The sequence below is a fragment of the Lithobates pipiens genome, unplaced genomic scaffold, assembly GCF_037356315.1.
Source record: "Lithobates pipiens isolate NorthernLeopardFrog02 unplaced genomic scaffold, aLitPip1_a1.2 Scaffold_19, whole genome shotgun sequence".
Lineage (NCBI taxonomy): Eukaryota > Metazoa > Chordata > Amphibia > Anura > Ranidae > Lithobates > Lithobates pipiens.
The window spans coordinates 9963099-9988090 of NW_027507764.1; the positions used below are offsets into that span (position 1 = coordinate 9963099).

General features: G+C 48.1%; 1 protein-coding gene across 1 annotated transcript in view; it reads left to right on the plus strand.

Moving 5' to 3' along the window:
- The window catches only part of LOC143995804 (ubiquitin carboxyl-terminal hydrolase CYLD-like), a 72517-nt gene that overhangs the window by 33591 nt on the left and 13934 nt on the right, over positions 1-24992 (plus strand). Inside the window, 5 exon segments of the mRNA XM_077490517.1 lie at positions 2077-2212; positions 3474-3584; positions 14056-14147; positions 15175-15241; positions 21254-21386. Coding sequence (XP_077346643.1) covers positions 2077-2212; positions 3474-3584; positions 14056-14147; positions 15175-15241; positions 21254-21386 — 539 coding nt within the window.

Genomic DNA, 24992 nt, shown 5'->3' on the forward strand with positions numbered 1-24992 from the left:
ACAGCCAACGCGTTTCGGCCATCAGGCTTTAATCATGGCCATGAGTAACCATTTAAACCGGAGCTCCACCCTAAAACTAAGTTCCGATTTAAGCGCCCCCCCCCCCCCCCCCATGCCACATTTGGCATTGTAATTTTTTTGGGTGGTAGCGGGTACCTGTCAAAACTAGCCCCCCCCCCCAAAAAAAAAATACATTGTGCAGCTACATCACTGGATCCTGGGACAGGTGAGTGTGTGTTTATCACAAGTCAGCAGCTACAGTTTTTGTAGCTGCTGACTTCTAATAAATATTTCTAATAAATACAAAAAGGACTGGAACTCCGCTTTAACCACTTCCCACCCGGCCTATAGCAGAATGACGGCAGGGAAGGGGTTCAGTTATCCTGACTGGGCATCATATGATGTCTGGCAGGATAACAAGCCAGCGCGCGGGGGCGCGGTGATCAGTGGCGTGGTGTGTCGCTCTGACACACCACATCTCCACTCGTGTTAAAGAGTCCGACGTAGGCTCTTTACCATGTGATCAGCTGTGACCAATCACAGCGGTAACCAGGAAGTGTTGGTAATCGGCTTTCCTCGGTTCCCGCTGACCGAGACATGATTGGCAGCTCCCTTGTCAGAGGGGGGAGGGGGGGGGTGGTGCACACTGATAATCAGCACATTGATTATCATTGCAGCCCCCATCAGAGGTGCCCACCACAATCACCAATCGGTGCCCATCAAATTGCCAATCAGTACCCATCAGTAACTCTTGTCAGTGTCCTTAACAGATGGCAATCAGTGTCCATCAGTAATGCCTGTCAGTACCACATCATCAGTTCTGCTTGTCAGTACCGCCTATCAGTGCCACCTATTAGTGCCCATCAGTTCTACATATTAGTGCCACCTCATCAGTGCCCGTCAGTGAAGGAGAAAACAACATTTTATAACAGAAACACAGAAAAACTTCTTTTTTTTTTTTTTTATTTGTCTTTTTTTTCATTTGTTTAGCAAAAAATAATAATATAAAATAATAATAATAATAATAAAAATAATAATAATAATATAAAATAATATAAAAATAAAGAAGAAAATGATAAAAAATATCCCATAGTTTGTAGACGTGATAACCTTTGCGCAAACCAATCAATATACGCTTATTGGGATTTTTTTTTTTTACCACAAATGTGTAGCAGAATACACATTGCCCTAAAATTTACAAAGATTTTTTCTTCTTTTTTTTTTTATTGGCTCAATTTTTTTATTTTTATTTTTTTGCAGAAAGTGAAAAATTTTTTTTTTTTTTTTTTTTTTTTTTCTAAAACTTATTTTCTCGGTCTCATTTTTTGTTTTTAGCACAAAAAATTAAAAACGCGGGAGTGATCCAATGTCACCAAAAGAAAGCTCTATTTGTGGGAAAAAATAATGGCAAAACTTTTATCTGGGTACAGCATCGATCCGCGCAATTGTCAGTTAAATTAACGCAGTGCCGTATCGCAAAAAAAAAAATGGCCTGGTCATGGAGGGGTGTGGGGAAGTGGCCTGGCGGCCGAAACGGGTTGGCTGTTTTTCAGCTGTTATTCATGTCATTACAACAAAGGTAGACTGCCATTTGATGTTATCCCGAGTGCCGTCTTTTTTTTTTTCTTTTTTTTTTTTTTCCTCCAGTGGTTTATCATATACAGAGACCTCAGCTGCCTCATAGACCCCCATACACACTATTAGATTTTCTGCAGATTTTTGTCTTCAGATTTACCAAAACCATATAAACCTTTAAGAGTTTCAATGTGTATGCAATCAGGCCGGCCCTTGCACTACATGGGTTTTGGAAAATCTGAAGACAAAAATCTGCAGAAAATCTAATAGTGTGTACGCGGCCTTAGTCTGAGCGCCGGGTGGAGCCGAGGACTGAGAAGGTGGAAGCGCCACCACATCTGTGTTCAGTACCGGCACATCCGCAGCTCACAAAACAATCGATCCGTAGTGTCAATGTTCCAGTGGAGCGCACACTTACTGGCAATTTTTCTCGCCATTTTCTGGTGGTGATTTTTTTTTTTTTTTTTTTATAGCGTGAATGATTATATTGCTTTGTTTCAGATAGAGAGGAAGGTTACAGGATCCCGGGGAAGGTCCCCCCGCTGACGGGAGGTTCTGCTGTGGATATTTTACACGGTGATATGAAGGGGATACAAGGCCACTGTAACTCGTGCTACATGGATGCTGCCCTTTTCAGGTATCTAGTGGGAGGGTCTTGGCATATTAGTTGCATCTCATGGGAGGGACTGTAATTGTATCCATTTTATCGTTTTTTTTGGATTTTTGATCTTTGGATCTTTTTTTTTGCTTTCATTGGGCCTCATTGTTGGTGTCACTGGGAGGAATTGTCCCCCATCATTGGTGTCATTAGGCCCCATTGTTTGTGTCATTGGGAGGAACTGTGCCCTATCATTGGTGTAATTGGGCCCCATTGTTTGTGTCATTGGGAGGAACTGTTCCCCATCATTGGTGTCATTGGCCCCCATTGTTAGTGTTACTGGGAGGAATTGTGCCCCATCATTGGTGTCATTGGGAGGAACTGTGCCCCATCATTGGTGTCATTGGGCCCCATTGTTTGTTCTCATTGGGAGGAACTGTGTCCCATCATTGGTGTCATGGGGCACAGTTCCTCCCCGTGACACCAACAACGGGGCCCAATGACACCAATGATGGGGCACAGTTCCTCTTGATGACAAAAACAATGGGGCCCAATGACAACAATGATGGGGCACAGTTCCTCCCAATGACACCAACAATGGGGCCCAATGATGGGGCACAGTTCCTCCCAGTGACGCCAACAACGGGGCCCAATCATTGGGCCCCATTGTTGGTATCATTGGGAGGAACTGTGCCCCATCATAGGTGTCATTGGGCCCCATTGTTGGTGTTACTGGGAGGAATTGTCCCCCATCTTTTGTGTCATTGGGCCCCATTGTTGGTGTCACTGTGAGGAATTGTCCCCCATCATTGGGGTCATTTAGGCCCCATTGTTAGTATCACTGGGAGGAACTGTGCCCCATCATTGGTGCCTTTTGAGAGGAATTGTGCCCATCATTGGTGTCAGTGAATAAAATGGCACCCCAAGGGCAGATAAAAGCAAGGGCTGCATATGCCCCCCCCCCCCCCCCCGGAGTTTGGAGGCCACTGGACTAGGTGATGCTGAAGGTCCTCCAGGCAGGAAATGATGTGAAGCTCTATCTGACTTGCTGCGGCTTCTAATGCACATTATGAGAAGCTCACAGTGTGCGGTGAAATCAGAGGAGGCCATTTCAGTCCAGGAGAGGAGACGGCACACCTGTGTGAGACGGGAGGGGAGGCCGGAGGTCAGATTTAGACTGCTAAACAGACAACAGTAAAACATGAGAGCTGTCATCCTCTCCTTTCTCTATTCAAATCTCGCCAAAAAAATATTGCATTTCCCCATTTAATGGTTTTCCTCCTCTGCCTTCTCCCTGCAGCCTCTTCTCCTGTAGCTCAGCGTTGGACTCTCTACTCTTCAAACCGGCATCCCACCCAGACAAAGAGATCCAGAGGACCCTGAGAGAGGAGATTGTCAACCCTCTGCGCAAGTGAGACCCCCCCCACATTTATATCCCGATGGCAGAATTAGAAGAAGGGCCCCATGAAGATCCGTCCTCGGGGGCCCCGGGGGAGTTCACTGTAAAGCTCTAAGTTACGTTTGCCTCTATGGCGGCTGTTTGGAGATCTTCTGCTGTAAAATTTGACTCGCTCTCTGATTGGTTTCCATCCCAGAACATCTGGGTCTGAGGTGACCACCTGACTTCAAAATGCTGCCGCCCGGTCCTCCGGAGGAAGCTGGGGTGGGTCTAAATTTTACGGCACCTCTCCGGCCACAGGAGGTAGGTGGGGTTTATTGATCTACCGTCCTCCACCCAATACAGAGATCGTTTCTTCATGGGCTCCTTCTTTTAAAAGCAAACCTGATGCAGCCTTATGCCGCGTACACGCCATCGGACTACCCGGCGGACAATCCGCCCGTGTGTGGGCTCCGGTTGACTTTTTTCTTCTCAAAAGTCCAGCGGACTTAGAAAGAAGTCTTGACTCAAAATTGTCCGCCGAACTCGGCATCTCGCCGCCGGACTTCTGAAATGAGCGGACTTTCCCGCACACGGAGAAAAGTCTGTTCATTTTTTTTTTTTTCAAATAACGTTTTATTCACCATCAGTGAAAACAGAGGCATAGAAACAGTACAGTAGTACAATAAGAGACAATCACATATAGAGCTATACAGAAGTAAATATAGGTATGTGACAGGCAGCAGCGGAGCACAAACATGTGCCATAGAGTCCAGTGTTTCGGGCGATGGAGTGTCACGAGGCGGGAGGCCCCAAAAATCAGCCTTCCGCCCCATAGCCCCCATGACCCAGTACGTGCTGCCAAGTGGCCTAAACCAAACATAAAATGCATAGCAAATGAGAATCGCTATAAAAACTAGAGAGATGAGAAAGAAAAACATAGAGAGGGGAAAGAAAAGAAAGAAAAGAAAGAGGAGAAAGTGCCAGAAATCCAGGTCGTCATACCTCACCCTTTTCGCCCCTAGTCTTCCCGCAGTCGCCATCTCTCCCATATTCGGTCAAATTCCTCCAGCCTGTCCCTCAGTCTGGCCGTCATCTTCTCCATTAATTCCACATCCTTAATCCTGGAGTAGAGGGCCTCCATAGATGGGGCCAGTCGACTCTTCCAGTTAAGGGCTATTAGACAACGAGCTGCAGTAAGTATATGCCGCAGGAGCTGCCGAGACGGCTTAGCCATCCGCGGTTGGGACAGGCCAAAGAGATAGAACTTGGGCGTGAACGGGATAGGCACCTCAAATACCCGGCCAAGGAGCTGTTGGGTTGATGTCCAGAATGGGGTTATCAAAGGGCAGGCCCAGTATATGTGAAGTAGGGTACCTCTGTCCTGTAGGCAGCGCCAGCATCGATCAGAGGCAGAGGGATAGATTTTGTGGAGCACGGCTGGGGTCTGGTACCAGTGATAGAGTATTTTATAAAAATTTTCCTTGTAAAGTGTGCACAAGGAGGATTTGGCCGCTTGCCTCCACACCCCCTGCCAAGCTTCGAGGGGGAGTTCCTCACCCAGCTCTCTTTCCCATCTCAGCATATACTTGTGCTTGCCCTTTGTGGGAAAGTGGTGCACGTTAAGGATGCGGTAAATATCCGAAATCATGCCCCGACGGTTCCGCCCCTCAAGAATGATCAGTTCAAAGGGGGTGGGCGGGGAAAATTGGAGTCTCGGAGCTATTGTCTGCGCAAAATGTCTGATCTGTAGGTAACTATAGAACGTCCGTTGGGGGAGGTCGTGTTTAGACTGTAGGTCCGAGAAAGACAGCAGTTTTCTCGATCTGGGGTCCACTAGGTGTCCCAGATGAAATAGACCCCGGGACGCCCAGGGCCAAGACATCTGGTGAGTAAGGCCGTCCGGGAGTTTAGGGTTACAAAGAAACGAGGTTAGCAAGGATGCCTCCGAGTGGAGCCTGTGTTCCCGGGAGATTTTCCGCCAGAGCTGATTAAGCTGGACCATCGGCCCCAGTAGGCGATTCGTCTCAACCTGTGTGGCCGTGCCCCAGAGGAGGCTGTTCGGGTGCATCGGGGCTAACCATAGCTTCTCTATCTCCGACCATTTGTTGTATGACCACTGCATGTACCATGAAACTATAGCCCGTAGTTGCGTTGCTTGGTAGTACCTAACCAGGTCGGGGAACGCCAGACCCCCATCCGAGCGCGAGGCAATCATGACAGAGGCGGGAACCCGATGTTTTTTATAGTTCCATAGGAACTTTAATAAGTCCCTCTGGAGCATACGGAGGTGCGCGTAAGGGATCGGGATTGGGAGCGTCTGGAATAAATAAAGAAGTTTGGGGAGGATCACCATTTTAATAGAAGCGAGCCGCCCTAAGAGCGATATTTGGTGAGCCTTCCATTTATGGAGTAGTGCCCTGATCTCCTTATAGAGGGGGGGGAAGTTGGCCTGGTAGAGGGTGTGAAAGGAGGGGGTAATGAGAACCCCCAGGTATTTAAGAGAGGATTTCTCCCATCTGTAGGGAAACACCGCTCGCAGGTGAGCCTCTTCCGTCGCTGGCATATTGATCGGGAGGGCCACTGATTTGGAGGCATTGATTTTGTATCCTGAGATCTCCCCGTATCGCTGCAGCTCCGCACTCAGGATGGGCAGGGACGTCCTAGGCTGAGTCAGGGTAAGGATGACATCGTCAGCGAATAAAGATATTTTAAATTCCCTATCCCGAACTAAAATGCCCCTGATATCTGGATTGCTTCTAATGGCCTCCGCCAGGGGCTCTACACAGAGAGCAAACAGCAAAGGAGAAAGGGGGCAGCCCTGGCGGGTGCCATTGGCGATAGAGAAGGTTGGAGACGTAGCATACGGCGTTTTAACTTGCGAGGTGGGGGTGGTATAGAGGTGCTGTATTGCTTGCAGGAAAGGACCCTGAAATCCCATGTGGCGTAAAGTCGTCATCATGAAAGGCCAGCTCAGACGATCAAACGCCTTTTCTGCGTCTAAACTCAGGGCCAGGGAGGGGAGAGCAGTCTTATTAGCTACATCTATTAGGTCGATGACTTTCCTAGTGTTGTCACCCGCCTGTCTGCCAGGTACAAAGCCCACCTGATCCTTATGGATCAGAGCCGGAAGAATCGTGTTAAGGCGATTCGCTAGAATTTTTGTAAAAATTTTCAAGTCTGAGTTCAATAGAGCAATAGGCCTGTAGCTGGCACAGAGAGTCGGGTCCTTGTCTGGCTTCGGAATGACAGAGATAAAGGAGGCCAGCATCTCAGTTGGGGCCGGGGTGCGCGCTAGGAAGGAGTTGATCAACTTGGTCATATAGGGACTCAGGATAGGTAGGAATGTCTTATAATACTCGTATGGGAATCCGTCAGGGCCTGGGGATTTGTGAGCCGGGAGCGCTTTTACAGTCTCCAACAGTTCCTCATCTGTAATTGGGGCGTTAAGGTCGTGAAGGTCCGAGTCCTTCAGTCGGGGCAGTGTCATGTTTTCCAGGTAACTGTTAATGCGGGCAGTCAATGCGGGGGAGGGTGGATTATGGGGTATATCCTGTTTATTGTAGAGATCAGTGTAGAAGGCCGCAAATGTGTCCGCAATGGCCTGTGGATGAGACAGAAGGTCCCCTTTATTGGTTTTGATTTGGGAAGGCGTAGAGGCTTGTGTTTGATCAGCCAGTTTCCTAGCCAGCAGGGTATGTGCTTTATTCCCCTTATCATAATAGAGCTGTCGCAGACGGACAAGCGCCTTCTCCACTGATCCCAGAGCAAGATCCCTTAGAGTCATTCTCGTCTGTACGATTTTCTTAATCAGTGTCAGGGAAGGGGCTCCTTGGAGCTTAGCCTCGAGGGTCTTCAATTGACCTTCAGCCAGCAGCCTGGCGGCCTGTGCGTCTCTCTTCAGTGCCGAGGAGAGGGCAAGGCAGCGACCCCGTATAACGGCTTTGTGGGCTGCCCACAAGGTGGGGGGGGTAACGTCTGGAGTGTCATTTTCAGCAAAGTACAGTTGGAGTGAGGACTCCAGCTCCGCTTTGGACGGGAGATGCTGCAATAAGTAAGTATTCAGTCGCCAGTTGCAAGGCTTGCGAAGCGGGGCCCCAATGTCTAGCGTCATGGTTATCGGGGCGTGGTCAGACCAGGAGATAGGTAGGATGTGTGCGGAGCGGACAGCCCTCAACGTGTGATTGTTTACGAAAAAGTGGTCAATGCGTGAATGAGTGCGGTGGGGGGCCGAGTAGAACGTGTATTGGCGGGCTTGGGGGTGCAGGGTTCGCCAAACGTCAAACAAGGCTCGTCGTCTGGTGATCTGGCGAAACAGCTTGGAGTCCCTCAGGACTCTGGGCTGCGGCGCCTGTGGGTTTCCCACATGGCGATCCTGTGGGACTGACTGTGCAAGGTTGAAGTCCCCCCCTATCACCAGAAGCTCGGAGTGTGTTTTAAAAAGGCGGGACAAAACTCCGGACAGGAAACGGTGCTGGCGTGCGTTAGGGGCATAAAGGGCACACAGGGTGAGGGCCTGCGTGTGCCAGGTACCTCGGAGTATGACATAGTGGCCCTTTGGGTCTAGGTATGTCGACGTGCATGTAAAGGGGGAACCCTTCCGGATAAGTATAGCCACTCCCGCCCGCTTTCGTGTACTGAAGGCCTGGAAGACCTGGGGGAAATGTCTAGAGGCAAACTTAAAGGAATCGCCCTGGTTAAAGTGAGTTTCCTGGACCATCACTATGTCCGCCCCAGATTGCCAGGATTTCCCGAAGCGCAAGATGGCGTTTTTTGTTGGAGTTTAACCCATGGACATTGAGCGACAGTATCTTAGCCATAGTCAGGGGGGTGGTCGGGGGTAGTCATACTTAGCTGAGACCGGTGAAGCGACGAATGTCCCGGGGAGAGAGGCGACCGTCGGGGAAGGACTGGCGACCAAGACGACTTCTGAGCGAAATCCACACAGAGGGCGGGGTAGAGAGAAGACCTGGAAAAGAAAGGAAAGAGAGAAACACAGACAATGAACATAACCAGCATTAGCTGTAACGTATGCTAGGTCCGGGTGCCCTACAGGGACACCGAGCCTAAGCGGTTCCAATAGGTCCCCTGGCCCGGAAACACCAAAAAAAAAGGGGGGGGGGGGGGTCCGGGCAGGTAGACACCAACAGTCAATAGTCTTTGGAGGAACCAAAGGGTGGTATGAACCACGGGGGGGGATCAGTAACCTGGGAGTCGAACTGCTCTCGGACTCTTCCTAGTCCAGCCCTAGGTAAAAAACAGTTCCAAGTAGAAACCTTGTAAAGCTCAGGCCCTCGGGGGAGGGAGTGGGGAGCAGACCCTATGTGGGGAGAAAAAAGTGAGAGAGAGCACTCCGGGGAGGACAAAAAAGAGAAAAAAGGAGGAAAGCGGGTCAAAAATAAACTGCAGGGAGTTCCCCCGGCGGGGGAATCCATGTCATTTGTGCTTAGGTGATCTTCGATCCGGGTCCGGTCCTCTGTGTCTCTTGGCCGAGGGTACCTTCTGCCAGAGCACTGGCGGGGGTGGCGGGGAGGCTATCAAGTCCCAGGCCGGGAGTTTAGGGACCGGTATGCCCAGGGTGTCACAAAAGGAGTCGAGGTCCTCCGGGTAGCGAAGGGAGGCCGATTTCCCTTGATGTCTGGCCGTAAGGCAGAAGGGGAAACCCCATCTGTATGGCATGTTCCTGTCTTGCAGGGTGCGGAGGAGAGGCTGCAGCATCCTACGTTTTTGGAGGGTTATCCAGCAGAGGTCCGGGTACACCTGGATCGGGGCGTTATCAAACATGAGGTTGCGAATTGATCGGGATTTGGACATAATGTCTTCCTTGAGGGGGAAGGAGTGTATCCTGCAAACAACATCTCTTGGTTTGGAAGCAGGGCCTTTAGGACGTAGGGCCCGGTGTGCTCTGTCCATCTCAATGTGTTTGGCCGGGTCCTCTCCCAGCATTTCGTTGAATAGCGTTTGCAGGGAAGTCTGTAGGTCCTCGGGTCCATCCGTCTCCGGGAGTCCCCGAACGCGTATGTTGTTCCTGCGACCTCTATTATCTAGGTCCTCTACATGGCGCTGCATGTCCCGCAGGAGGAGGCGGTGATCCGAGTTCTCCAGTTGAGTGCGGTGTACAGCCATTTTAGTCTCCTGAATCTCTTCCTCCGCCATCTCGACCCTTTCAGCTAGGTGTTTAAGGCCAGCGTGCAGAGTCTGGATTTCAGCTCGGCAGGTGGCTTTCACGTCTGCCACCAGTTGTTTGAAGTCGTCCTTAGTTGGGATAGCGGTCAAGTATGCGTGCCAGGGGGGGTGTCCATCCCCATGTCGCTCCGTGGGGAAGCGGGGACTCGCAGGACATTGGGGGGAACGGTGGGGGGAGCCTCCCTGCGGGGGACCCGAGGCCGTGGAGGGGGGCCAGGGGGACAAAGGGTGTCCGTGGTCCGGCCAGGATGTAGCGTGGGGAGAGAGAGTCATAGGGTCCGGAGAGGCCCCTTGGGACCGTGGGGAGCGGGGGTGGGCTACTTGGGCATAAGAAAGACGGGCAGTGTCCTGGCCTCTGGCTGCACTGGATTCCAGGGAGCGGGGCTGTCTCTGGGCCTTGGGGGGAGCGAGTGGCCTCAAGGCATCTTGGGGCCCCACATCAGAGAGGGGGAGAGCTGCTGCTACCGCTCGGCTGGGGAGGCCTTGGGGATCTCCTGTGGCTCCTGAAGAAACGGAGGTAAAGGACCCTCTCATCTCTGGGTCTGAGGCCGTTCGCAACAGACGGGGGAATGCTTCTGAGCATTGTGTAAAGGTCAGGTGGGGCTGCAGGATGGCAGTATGAGTCCCTGGAGAGGTGGGGGAGGAGGCGTGGGGGGGATGCTGATGACTCACCCCTTCTGCTGATGCATCGTGCAGAGGCTCCTGTTGGGCCCTCCGGCCATCCCGGGAACCCGTGTGGCCAGGAGGGTAAAGAGGCTCTGTGTACCTGCGCTGGGCCTCCAGGCTTGCAGGCTCCACGCCGTCCGCGCGGCCTAGGCCGGATCGCGGCCTGCTCACCCCCGCGGCCTGGTTACGGCCGGAATCACACGGGGGGTGTCCCATATCTTCCATCTCCCATGGGGGGTCCACGGCAGACGGGTGCTGGTGCACCGCTCGGCGTTCGCCCATCGGCGGCGGCGGCGGTGGGAGGTCCCGTGGCATCGTGGTCGGGTCGTCCGGCGCCATCTTGCGGCCTTCGCCCGGCGGGAGCACGGGCGGCTGGAAGTATGCCTTCAGGGAGGATGACGGGCCCGGAGGTGGCTGGGATGATCCCCGGGCAGACGAGGACCTGGTGGCTCGCGATCTCCCCATCGTGCTGTGCTATAAAGCCCCCGATATAGGCTGTTGTAGCGCTGGGCTGGAGGAGAGCTCTCACTCACAGCGTCCTTCCAGCTCGGCTTCCGGTCACGCCCCCCAAGTCTGTTCATTTTGAAAGCGGCTCCAGGTAGACGGAAATCACACATTTAATGACAAAAGGGCCATCAATTATTTCTGAAGTTTTTAGCCGTAACGTTCTGTATGGTAATTGTAACCTTTATTATTTTATTACAGGCACCGTACTGCTATAGTGCCAATAATTTATACAGCGCTTTACATATATTGTATATTTACATCAGTCCCTGCCCTAAGACTGCATTCACATCTAAGCGTCGCGTTTTTGAGCATTTTTTTTTTTTTTTGTGGCTTTGAATCCACGTTTTTGAGCGTTTTTTTTTTTTTCGCAGCGTTTTTGAGCTTTAACGTTTTTTTATTAGCTAATCGAGAAAAATATAATGTATTTCATCTTGTTTTTCAGCTTTTTCATCTATTTTTATTTATTGTTTATTAATTATTTTACTTTTTTTAAGGGGTTAAAGGTTATAGTTAGTGGTTAATTAATTTTTTTAATTTATTATTTATTTACTTTAATGGTAAGTATTTATTTTGTTAGGTTAGGGGTTAGCATTATGGCTAGGATTAGGGGTCAGTATTAGGGGTTAATATTAGGGTTAAGATTTAGGGTTAGAATTGGGGGTTAATATTGGGGTTAGGGGTTAATGTTAGGGGTCAATATTAGGATATGGGGCTATCATTAGGGTTAGATGTTGGGATTAGGGGTTAATGTTAGGGTTAGGAGTTAGGATTAGAGGTTAAATTAGGATTAGGGGTTATTAGGGTTAGGGGTTAATATTAGGGTTAGGGGTGATTATTAGGGTTAGGTGTTGGGATTAGGGGTTAATGTTAGGGGTTAATATTAGGATTAGGGGTTATTAGGATTAGGTGTTAGGATTAGAGAACAGTATAAGGTTTAGGGGTTAATGTTATAGTTTAGGTTTAGGGGTCAATATTAGGGTTAGGGGTCAGTATAAGGTTTAGGGGTTAATATTAGAGTTTGGGGTTAGGTTTAGGGGTTAATATTAGGATTAGGGGTCAATATTAGGGTTAGGGGTTAGGATTAGGGGGTCAACATTAGGATTAGGGGTTAATATTAGGGTTAGGATTAGGGGTCAATAAAAGGGGTAAGGAGTCAGTATAAGGATTAGGGGTTAATATTCTAGTTTGGGGTTAGGATTATGGGTCAATATTAGGGTTAGGGGTCAGTATATGGATTAGGGGTTAATATTCTAGTTTGGGGTTAGGATTAGGGGTTAATATTAGTGTTAGGATTAGGGGGTCAATATTTGGGTTAGGGGTCAGTATAAGGATTAGGGGTTAATATTAGGGTTAGGATTAGGGGGTCAATATTTGGGTTAGGGGTCAGTATAAGGATTAGGGGTTAATATTCTAGTTTGGGGTTAGGATTAGGGGTTAATATTAGTGTTAGGATTAGGGGGGTCAATATTTGGGTTAGGGGTCAGTATAAGGATTAGGGGTTAATATTAGGGTTAGGATTAGGGGGTCAATATTTGGGTTAGGGGGCAGTATAAGGATTAGGGGTTAATATTAGGGTTAGGATTAGGGGTCAGTATAAGGATTAGGGGTTAATATTAGGGTTAGGATTAGGGGTCAGTATAAGGATTAGGGGTCAATATTTGGGTTAGGGGGCAGTATAAGGATTAGGGGTTAATATTAGGGTTAGGATTAGGGGGTCAATATTTGGGTTAGGGGTCAGTATAAGGATTAGGGGTTAATATTCTAGTTTGGGGTTAGGATTAGGGGTTAATATTAGTGTTAGGATTAGGGGGGTCAATATTTGGGTTAGGGGTCAGTATAAGGATTAGGGGTTAATATTAGGGTTAGGATTAGGGGGTCAATATTTGGGTTAGGGGGCAGTATAAGGATTAGGGGTTAATATTAGGGTTAGGATTAGGGGTCAGTATAAGGATTAGGGGTTAATATTAGGGTTAGGATTAGGGGTCAGTATAAGGATTAGGGGTCAATATTTGGGTTAGGGGGCAGTATAAGGATTAGGGGTTAATATTAGGGTTAGGATTAGGGGTCAGTATAAGGATTAGGGGTTAATATTAGGGTTAGGATTAGGGGTCAGTATAAGGATTAGGGGTCAATATTTGGGTTAGGGGTCAGTATAAGGATTAGGGGTTAATATTCTAGTTTGGGATTAGGATTAGGGGGTCAATATTAGGATTAGGGATCAAGATTAGGGTTTGGGGTTAATATTAGGGTTAGGATTAGGGATCAAGATTAGGGTTTGGGGTTAATATTAGGGTTAGGATTAGGGGTCAATATTGGGGTTTGGAGTTAATATTAGGGTTAGTTATGTATTTATTATTTTTATTTATGTATTTTATTTTTAATTCTTCTTATTTAATTATTGCTTTTGAGCAGAAAAACACTCAACAAAACTTGCTAAAATGCACAAAAACATCCAAATCAATAGTCTCCCTGCATTTCTATGCTGCTTAAAAAGGCTTAAACTCCCCAATCTGCCCAGTTTGAGCTCCAGAACTTTTTTTTAGCTTCAGGCGACTCTTAGTGGAGATGAGAAGCGTCTCCATAGAGAATCATTGATTTTTATTTTTTATTTTTTCTGCTCCAGCATTTTGGGGCTTCAAGCTACAAAACGCTGAGGTGTGAATGGGGCCTCCAAAGAGCTTACAATCTAAGGTCCCTAACTCACATATATACATGGGGCCAATATAGACAGGAGCCAAATCACCTCCCAGCATGTCTTTGGAGTGTGGGAGGAAACTGAAGTACCCGGAGGAAACCCACGCAGGCACAGAGAGAACATGCAGACTCCATGTATTATAGGTAGTGCCGTGGTTGGGATGCGAACCGGTGCCCCCTAGTGCTGACGGGCGGAAGTGCTAACCATTTAGACACTGCTTTATCACCTGGAGAGGAGTTGTCTTTCCACCACAGTGATGGGGAGCTGATATGAAGACAATTTATATTAGCTGCAGTTTTTTTTTTTGTTTTTCTTTTTTATGGAATTCATGACGGGTCTTGATGCTGTTTTTACATCTGATTGACGTTCTGCTTTTAATATTAGAAAATGTATATAATGGAATAAATGATAAAGATGATGATGATTGCTTCTAACTGGTGTCCTTGGCAGGATCGGATATGTCTCTGCGGACAGCGTGATGATGCTGCGACATCAATTGATGCAGGAGAGTCAGTGCCCCAGCTTCACCACCTCGGAGAAAGGTACCACTATCACTTTACTGCCAGGATAGTACAGACCTGGGAACTTGGCACAGGGATGGTGGGAACTCCTCATAATGAGCACAGCGGGTGTACAGACCCGGGAACTCAGCACAGGGATGGTGGGAACCCTTCATAATGGGCACAGCAGGTGTACAGACCCGGAAACTCAGCACAGGGATGGTGGGAACCCTTCTTAATGGGCACAGCGGGTGTACAGACCCGGGAACTCAGCACAGGGATGGTGGGAACCCCTCATAATGGGCACAGCAGGTGTACAGACCCGGGAACTCAGCACAGGGATGGTGGGAACCCTTCTTAATGGGCACAGCAGGTGTACAGACCCGGGAACTCAGCACAGGGATGGTGGGAACCCCTCATAATGGGCACAGCAGGTGTACAGACCCGGGAACTCAGCACAGGGATGGTGGGAACCCTTCCTAATAGGCACAGCGGGTGTACAGACCTGGGAACTCAGCACAGGGATGGTGGGAACCCCTCATAATGGGCACAGCGGGTGTACAGACCCAGGAACTCAGCACAGGGATGGTGGGAACCCCTCATAATGGGCACAGCGGGTGTACAGACCCGGGAACTCAGCACAGGGATGGTGGGAACCCTTCTTAATGGGCACAGCGGGTGTACAGACCCAGGAACTCAGCACAGGGATGGTGGGAACCCTTCATAATGGGCACAGCGGGTGTACAGACCAGGGAACTGAGCACAGAGATGGTGGGAACCCCTCATAATGGGCACAGCGGGTGTACAGACCCAGGAATATACATTATTATAGGCCTGGCTTCAGTGGAGCCGTGCAAATCATTCTTTTTTTCTACCCCATTGTCACATAATCTCCTTATTTCTGGGGTGATGTGATGTGATGAGACGAGTGACCCCCTGTTCTAAGAAGACTTTGCTATAGTTGGCTAGTTATCATTTTGATGTCCCATATTTATTTCTCACCCATACTGTGCAGTTTTGTATTATTTCTGATATTTGTATTTTTCTTTTTTTTTCTTTTGACTCTCAGACCCGGAGGAGTTCCTGAACCTGATAATGCAGCGAATCCTCAGAGCCGACCCTCTGCTGAGGCTGCAGTAAGTGATATTCCTCTATTCTGGGACACAGATGGCCAATGTACAGTGTGTGTATGTATGTGTGTGTGTGTATGTGTGTGTGTGTGTATATGTATATATATATATATATATATATAAAATATTATATATGACGTCACCTCGGGCAGTGTCTAGGTACAGAGTAGACATGTGCACTGACAAAAAATTTGTTCGCTTGCGTCTCATTCATTTTTTTTTTTTTTTTTTTTTTTTAGAAATTTGAAAATTCACATTTTGGAATTTCCAAATTTTCAGAATTTTCTAATTCCGGATTTTCGGATTTTGGAAATTCGTAAATTTAAAAATCCGAATTTGAAAGGAAATTCTAATACATATAATTTAATATTTATTATTAGCTATTATTTCAGATTTTCGGGTTTTCTGATTTTCATTCTTGTTTTTGGAATATTCAAATTTTTTAAATTTGAGTTGAATCTTGATATAGCGCGGCCTTACCCCGAAGGGTCCCGACGCGCTTACAAACACATACACATATAGACAGGATGTGATTAACCTACCTGCATGTCTTTGGAGTGTGGGAGGAAACCGGAGTACCCAGAGGAAGCCCACGCAGGCACAGGGAGAACATGCAAACTCCAGGCAGATGGTGTCGTGGTCGGGATTTGAACCAGCAAATCGGTACTTTTCGAATTTCGGAACTTTTCGAACTTCGGAACTTTTCGAACTTCGGAACTTTTCGAACTTCGGATCTTCTGAAATTCAAAAAATTTGGAAATCTCAGAATTAACGAATTTGAGAAAATTTGTTAAAAAATGTATTTCGGAACTAAACGTATTGCACATGTCCAGTACAGAGACTGTGAAGGATCCTTCTCCTACCCTCCAGACATACAAACGCGTAAGCCACACTCTGCTGCATTTTTTTGCTACAAACTTTAATGCGAGATTTGGGCTGACACACTAACACCTTTCACCCAATCGTTAATGGTGTGGCATTGCACCTGTAGCATTGTGGGAGATAAATACAGAATCTAGTTTCCTACCCTTCCGGACTCGCCCACCTTCTATGGGTAAGGCCATTGGGGTGAACTGCGTTCATAGGCGGGGTTACTGGCGGGGGAAGAGAATGACTGTCTAACCTAATCTGGCACTAGGTAGAAATTGATTTGGAGGCAGGATGGTTTTGCAGCATTGACAACAGCCATAAATGTGAAAATGAGGTCATCAGCCCGGCCTCCTCCTAGCCATGCCATCCACTGACACGTTTCACCCGCGGGGCCTAATCATAGAAGTCCTCTTTGATTTGAGACCTCTCTGTGATCAAAAAAAATAAAGTTTTTTGATGCTGCCCAATTTTTACACTCCTGCAATTGAAGTCCTCTATGCATTTAGAGGTCCTCCTATGGTTAAGCTCTGTGGACGAGGCAAAACGCATCGCAGGGGAGTGGCCAGGAGGAACCTGGGCTGAAGCCGTAATCTACACTACCTTGTATGGATGGTGGGTCTCTGTGTGCGCGCTTCCATCTTTTTGTTATCTGATTTATTTCTGTTAACTTCAATTATTTAAATGCCGGCACCTGGGGGCTGGGACAAGGGGTGGGCGGGAGGGTCGGCTACCCTGGGCGCAATGGTTTACTGTAGGGATGGAGATGCCGTCCTTCTTCTGTTACAAGGTTGACAGTTGTCGGCATCACTACTCCTGTCACCCCAGCACTGGGAGCAGCAGAGAGCCTCTCCCTTCCTGCCAGTGGAGTCCTGCTGTATTAACCAGCAGGTGGCGGTGTTTAGACGCACAGGAGTTGCACTAGCAGGAAGGATGAGTGGGAGAGAGAGCACAGCCTGCACCACCGAGAGCAGAAGTGTCCACTGGAGAGCTATGAGTGGAGGAGAGAGCCATCAAAACAAGCATGTGCTCAATGGTAAAACTGAGCTGCACATGACTGTTGGGTATAGGATCCCCTAAGCTTGCACATCTTGAATGGGGGGGGGGGGGCGCAGTTTCACATCTTTTGCCCTGTGCTGGAGGATCTTGTCCAGGCACTGCCGGCAACACCGAATGGTGTTTTGGAGTACAAGGCAAACTTTTATAGTGCTTTAAGTGTCCCTGCAAGCTTCTCATGCATAGCCCCAAATGTGAAGACTCAAGGTACAGGCACTTTTTTTTTATGGAAATTGGAGCTTCAGCCCTCCAAATGCAGGAATGATAAAGATTGGCCAGCATCGGCAACCCCTTTTTTTGCATCATAGAGAGAAGACCCAAGAAACGGGCAGCTGTTTTCTGCTTAAAATTTGAACTTCTGACCTAAGATAAGGTTGTGCGAAAATTGTCCAGTGGTGGGACAATTTGACAGCAGGACCATATTGAGAGACGCAAGACATCTTCAGCTGTTTTTCCCCAAAAATTAGAGCTTTGACCCTCAGCTATATGTGTGCAGGGGGTATAGTGGGCTTAGCAGAGGAGGAGGCAGAGCGAGCTTGATCAATGCTGGTTGAATACTGACTGCTCTGTGTCTGGGAAAAGGAAGAAGTTGTAGGCTATGGGAGACGTTGTAGGCCAATTGTGAAGACACAAGGACCAGGCAGCTGTCTTTTGCAAAAAAAAAAGAGAACTTCAGCCCAAAGATAAGGTTGTGTAAAATGTGTCCAGCGGCAACACAGCTTGGCAGCAGGGACAGCAGGGACAACTTTGGAGATGTTGGGCACCATTAGCTGTTTGCGTTTTTTTGTCTTTTTAATAAAAATTAGAGCTTCAGTCCTCAACTACATGTGTCCAGGGGTTTGGTGGGACTAGCGAAGGAGGAGGAGGAGGAGGAAGAAGAGCTTCATAGACGACGATGGCTCAATACTGGCTGCTCTGTGCCTGGAAGGAAGGACATAAGGGCTTTGGGAGCTGGTCACCTACCTCCTCTGCATGCTGTTACATGGGCTAAAGCTGGCCATACACCTATAGATTATCTGCAGATTTTCTATGGTTAGATGGAAAAAGTGGGAGATTCCTCCATCCACACAGTTTAGCAACATGGAGAAATCTGTTGCACTTTTTCCTTCTAACCATAGAAAATCTGCAGATAATCTATAGGTGTATGGCCAGCTTTAGTCATTAATAGTGTGGCATTGCAGCTTTACCATAGATGCATGGGGGAGCTAAGTTGCAGCATATAAATTCCTACCCTCCTTGACTCACCCACTGAGTAAGGCCATTGGGTGAAGCGCATTATTCAGAGTTAACCAGATCTGTAATATTTTCAAAAATCTATTACAGCTATGGTCCTCAGGTATAGTTTCGGAGCATTTTTTGCATCAGAGAGAGACGACTCAAATGTCGAGACACAACAAACGGGCAGCTGAACTTCAGTCCTCCAATAAAGTTGTGCAAAATTTGTCCAGTGGCAGGACAGTTTTGCAGCAGTGACAGATGTGTTGGCCCAAGACCCAGGCAGGTGTTAGGCCGCGTACACACGGGCGGACTGTTCGCCCAACTTTGTCCATCCAACAGTTTCGGCGGACAGTCCGCTCAAACTTAGCATGGACGGACATGCCCACACACGACGAACGAACAGTTTGCTGAAACCGTGCGCGATGACGTTTCGACACGTACGACGGATCGAAAATTTCGACGTCCAATACACTGCAATGCAACTTTCTGACGTGTAAATCCTTTCTGAGCATGCGCGGAACTTAGTTTGTCGAACAAGCCTACACACGGGCGGACTGTTCGCTCAAACAAGGTTTCAGCGGACAGTTTTTCGGAATTTCCGAAAAACCTTGTTCGTCCAACTGTCCGCTGAAACTGTCCGCTGAAGCCCCACACACGAGCGGACTGTCCGCCCAAACAAGGTTGGGCGAACAGTCCGCCCGTGTGTACGCGGCCTTAGCTGAAAATGAGAGCTTCAGCCCACAAATGCAGGAGTATAAAAATCGGCCAGAGAGAGAAGACTCAAATGTTGAAGCACAAGAAAGGGGCAGCTGTTTTCTGCAAAAAAAACTTCAGACCTCAGATAAGGTTTTGCGAAAATTGTCCAGTGGCGGGACAGTTTGACAGCAGGACCAAATGCAGAGCTACAAGACATCTTCAGCTGTTTTTTAACTAAAATTGATAGCTTCAGCCTTCAGCTACATGGTTCGAGGGGTATGGTGGGATTAGCAGTGGAGAAGGAAGAGCGAGCTTTATCCATGCTGGCTGAATACTGACTGCTCTGCACCTGGGAAGAGGAAGATGTTGTAGGCTATGAGACCCACTCGCCTAACCTCCTCTACATGCTGCATTGATACTCTGGCCAAAGAAATGCAAAAGATGTCCTTTGCCTTGGCGGTGGCATGCATGCAGTACATTGTACATTGTTGTGCAAAAATTGTGCAGTGGCAGTTTTGCAGCAGTGACAGATGTGTTGGCCCAAGACCCAGGCAGGTGTTTTCTGAAAATGAGAGCTTCAGCCCACAAATGCAGGAGTATAAAAATTAGCCAGAGAGAAAAGACTCAAATGTTGAAGCACAAGAAACGGGCAGCTGTTTTCTGCAAAAAAAATTGAACTTCAGACCACAGATAAGGTTGTGCGAAAATTGTCCAGTGGCGGGACAATTTGATAGCAGGGCCAAATACAGAGCTACAAGACATCTTCAGCTGTTTTTAACTAAAATTTATAGCTTTGGCCCCTCAGCTACATGCGTTGGAGGGGTATGGTGGGATTAGCAGAGGAGAAGGAAGAGCGAGCTTTATCCATGCTGGCTGAATATGGACTGCTCTGCGCCTGGGAAGAGGAAGATGATGTAGGCTATGAGAGACACTCACCTGCCTCCTCTACATGCTGTATTGACACTCTGGCCAAAGAAATGCAAAAGATGTCCTTTTGCCTTGGTGGTGGCATGCATACAGTACATTGTACATTGTTGTGCAAAAATTGTCCAGTGGCAGGACAGTTTTGCAGCAGTGACAGATGTGTTGGCCCAAGACCCAGGCAGGTGTTTTCTGAAAATGAGAGCTTCAGCCCACAAATGCAGGAGTATAAAAATTAGCCAGAGAGAAAAGACTCAAATGTTGAAGCACAAGAAACGGGTAGCTGTTTTCTGCAAAAAAAATTGAACTTCAGACCACAGATAAGGTTGTGCGAAAATTGTCCAGTGGCGGGACAATTTGATAGTAGGGCCAAATACAGAGCTACAAGACATCTTCAGCTGTTTTTAACTAAAATTTATAGCTTTGGCCCCTCAGCTACATGCGTTGGAGGGGTATGGTGGGATTAGCAGAGGAGAAGGAAGAGCGAGCTTTATCCATGCTGGCTGAATATGGACTGCTCTGCGCCTGGGAAGAGGAAGATGTTGTAGGCTATGAGAACCACTAGCCTACCTCCTCTGATACTGTGGCCAAAGAAATGCAAAAGATGTCCTTTGCCTTGGCGGTGGCATGCATACAGTACATTGTTCATTGTTGTGCAAAAATTGTCCAGTGGCAGGACAGTTTTGCAGCAGTGACAGATGTGTTGGCCCAAGACCCAGGTAGGTGTTAGCTGAAAATGAGAGCCTCAGCCTGCAAATGCAGGAGTATAAAAATTGGCCATAGAGAAAAGACTCAAATTTTGAAGCGCAAGAAACTGCAAAAAAAAAATTGAACTTCAGACCTCAGATAAGGTTGTTCGAAAATTGTCCAGTGGCAGGACAATTTGACAGCAGGACCAAATACAGAGTTACAAGACATCTTCAGCTTTTTTTTTAAACTAAAATTCATAGCTTCACCCCTCAGCTACATGCGTTGGAGGGGTATGGTGGGATTAGCAGAGGAGAAGGAAGAGTGAGCTTTATCCATGCTGGCTGAATACGGATTGCTCTGCGCCTGGGAAGAGGAAGATGTTGTAGGCTATGAGAGCCACTCACCTACCTCCTCTGCATGCTGCATTGATACTCTGGCCAAAGAACATTCAAAATATGTCCTTTTGCCTTGGTGGTGGCATGCATACAGTACATTGTTGTTTCCTTGGCGGTGGCATTGTTTTGGACAGTTTATTCCTCTTGTCATTTTGTGGTCTTCCAACCCCCACAGGTCGAAGGATCAAGGTGTCCAGGAGTGTTACTGCTACCAGATCTTCATAGAGAAGCAGCAGGAAATGACCGTTCCCAACGTCCAGCAGCTTTTGGAGCAGTCCTTCCACCACTCCAACCTCAAGCTGGCCGAGGTGAGTGCACGTAGCAGATAATGAAGGGGGGAGTTCCATGTATTTAAGGGAAAATAATATGTCCTTGTTTGTGAGGGGGCAGGCTTTGTCACCCTCATACTTCTTTCACTACCTAGTCCAGTGATTTTTCAACCAGGGTTCCTCCAGAGGTTGTAGGGGTTCCTTCAGCATTGGGCAATTTCTCTCAGATAAGTTCCCACTGACACCATTGATCTTTTTAACTACCGTATTTATTGGCGTATAACACGCACTTTTTTCCCCTTAAAATCTGGGGAAAATCATGGGTGCGTGTTATACGCCGATCCCACCCCCCCCTGCCGATCTGCACTCTGTGGAGCGCCGCCGACATTTACCGAGCTGAGCCGAGTGTACTGTGTACTCGGCTCCGCTCTCAGTCACGCCCAGTCCCGCCTCCTAGCCTTTACGTCCCGCCATTGGCCCGGTCTTGTGTCCATCACAGGAGCCAGGAGAAGGGGCGGGACGGGAGCGTTACTGCGAGCAGAGCCGAGTACCCTCGGCTCGGCTCAGTCTATGTCGGCGGCGGGAGGAGCCGAAGATCTCAACGGCGGCGGGAGGAGCCGAAGATCTCAACGGCGGCGGGAGGAGCCGAAGATCGCGGCGGGAGAAGCCGAAGATGGTGGCGGTAAATTTAAAACTAACCATACTGCAATTTTGTGGAAGGCTGCAGGGGGACAGTGGAGGGCTGCAGGGGGACAGTGGAGGGCTGCAGGGGGACAGTGGAGGGCTGCAGGGGGACAGTGGAAGGCTACATTGATGGGCATTTAAAATGTAAGGTTTTTTCCTTAAACTTCCCTCCTAAACTTGGGGTGTGTGTTATACGCCGATAAATACGGTATCTGTAAGGAGGTAATTCTTTCCAATGACCACAAGTGTAAGGACCATTCTTCCCACTGACCATTACACTAATGTATCATAAGTTCTAGATTTCTAATTTTTAGCAGGGGTTCCCCGAGACCAGAGAACTATTTCAAGGGTTCCTCTTTGTTGAAAAGGTTGAGAAAGGCTGCCCTGGTCAGTCACTGACGTGGTCAACTTGGGAGTCCTAACTTTCCTGGCTACTTACATATTCTAAGTCAGCGACTCACCTGGGGAAAGTATATATGAAAAGCGTGCGAGCAAGGACATTTCTCGTTGCCTCTTAAGACCAGTTTCCAGCCGCCATTGCTTTAGCACAATGTTTAAAGTGTCTAGTTATACCACTTTTACCTACAGGTAAGCCTATAATAAGACTTGCCTGTAGATACTGGAAATATCTCTTGAACCTGCACGGTTTAGGAGATATTTACCATATACCCTTTGGGCCGACATCATCGGCGCATGCGCACTGAAGAAAGGGCACGGTCGCGCCGTTGCTAAAGGGCCCGTGCCTTGACCGGCGGCTCGGGAGTGACGTCACTCGCCTCCGGCAAGTCACAGAGCCTTGGGTCCATGGCCCCCGGAAGGAAGAGGGGGGAAGAAGGTGGATGCGGCCACCAGCGCGGACATCACAGGCTTAGTTTGCAGGTAAGTGGCACATGATGGGCTAGTATATGATGCATACTAGCCCATTATGCTTTTACTTTGCAAGGGAACAAAAGAGGAATTAAAACCCAAAAGGGTTTACTTTCTCTTTAATATGAAAGAAGGATTCTGATTAGTTGTTGTGAGAAACAAGGTGTTTTCTTGCATGGGCGCCTACGGTAAGTAATGTGCAGAACAGGAAAATTTGTTTAGTTTTGTTTGGATATGTTATGTTTTTGTTTTGTTGATTCATTTTATTTTGTTTCATTTCATTTATTCATTTTCTAACGGATTCCAATTTTTTTTTTTTTAGAACGTTTCGCATTCGGATCTGTCCAAAAATAGTCAACCGATTCAAACTCTGTGTGAAGAACAGCTGGTGCCGCTGACAACCAATGACTCATCAGCTGTCAGCGGGCTTTCCCACTGACAGCTGAAATGTAAACAAAAGAATGCCGGCAATGAAAAATTCAGTCCATACCAGGCCCTTACCCACTTTGTACACTTTTTTTCTCATTTACATAAAGGGGGGGGTCTGGGGGCCCCCTTGTTAGAGGGGGCTTCCAGATTTCAACAAACCTCCCACCTGCAGACCCCCACAACCATCGGCCAGGGTCGTTTAGAAGAGGTCCTTGTCCCAATCAACATGGTGACAAGGTGCTCAGTGGTGCCCTGCCCCAAAGCACCCCCCCCCCCCATGTTGCGGGCATGAGGCCTGATATGGTTCAGAAGGGGGAGCGGGGGCACTTGCTCATTTCCCCCCCCCCCCCCCACCCCCTTCCTTTACTGGTCTGTCTGGCTGCATGCTCGGATATGGGTCTGGTATGAATTTTGGGGGGGCCTATGCCTTTTTATTTTTTGACATGGGGTTCCCCTAAAACTCCATACCAGACCTGAAGGGCCTTGTAGGGATTGGGGTGGGGGGACCCCACGCTGTTGTTTTTTTTTTTTTTTTTTTCTGAATTTTCTATTGGCGGCCTTCTTTTATTTACATTTCAGCTCTGAGTGGGGAAGCCCGCTGACAGCTGTTGAGTCATCGGTTGCTAATGACACGGCAATCCGCTTCCCGGGCCCGCTCCTTAACAACCAGCTATTCTAATCCGAATTCAAATCGTTCAGAAAATTAGGAATTCATTAGAAAACGAATATACTAAACGAAATTAAGAGAATTTCAATTAAATTTGTTACTAATTCATTTGGAAATTTGCATACATTAGAATCTCTGAATAACCAAACATTTGTTTAAATTTTATATTCGGACCGAAACTAATTGCACATGTCTAGTAGGGATGAGGGTAACATCCCCAGAGCTGGCACTGGTACTGAGTACTGGTAATGGTCTGGGGTGGGTATTGAGGAGCCGATTTCAGGAGGGCTTTTTGAAACAGCAGTGGTCTCCAAACTGCGGCCCTTTCCTTGCTTTTATGCGGCCTTTGGGGCACTATTTTTATCCACTGATACCAACAATGGGACATAATCCCCCCCCCCCCCCCCCCCCCTGACAAAAAAAGGGGCACAATTCCTCCCAACAACACTAATAGTGGGGCCTCGATGACAACAATGATGGGGCACAATTCCTCCCAATGACAACAATGGTGGGACGCTATTCCTCCTACTGACATCAATGATGGGGAATTGTTTATTTCTAATGTCATTGGGACCTTTTCTACTCCCTATGGCCACAGGCTGCCCCCCACCCCACCCCCACTTAGTCTGAAGGGCAGCAAACATCATTGGTGTCAGTGGGAGGAATAGTGCCGTGCCCCATGATTGGTGTCAGTGGGAGGAATAGTGCCGTGCCCCATGATTGGTGTCAGTGGGAGAAATAGTGCCGTGCCCCATGATTGGTGTCAGTGGGAGGAATAGTGCCCCATCATTGGTATCAGTGGGAGGAATAGCGCCCCATCATTGGTGTCAGTGGGAGGAATAGCACCCCATCATTGGTGTCAGTGGGAGGAATAGTGTATATAGTAAAGAAGTGTATCCACTTGTTAGCTGTCAATGGTATCGGTGGGAGGAATAGTGCCCCATCAATGGTATCGGTGGGAGGAATAGTGCCCCATCAATGGTATCGGTGGGAGGAAT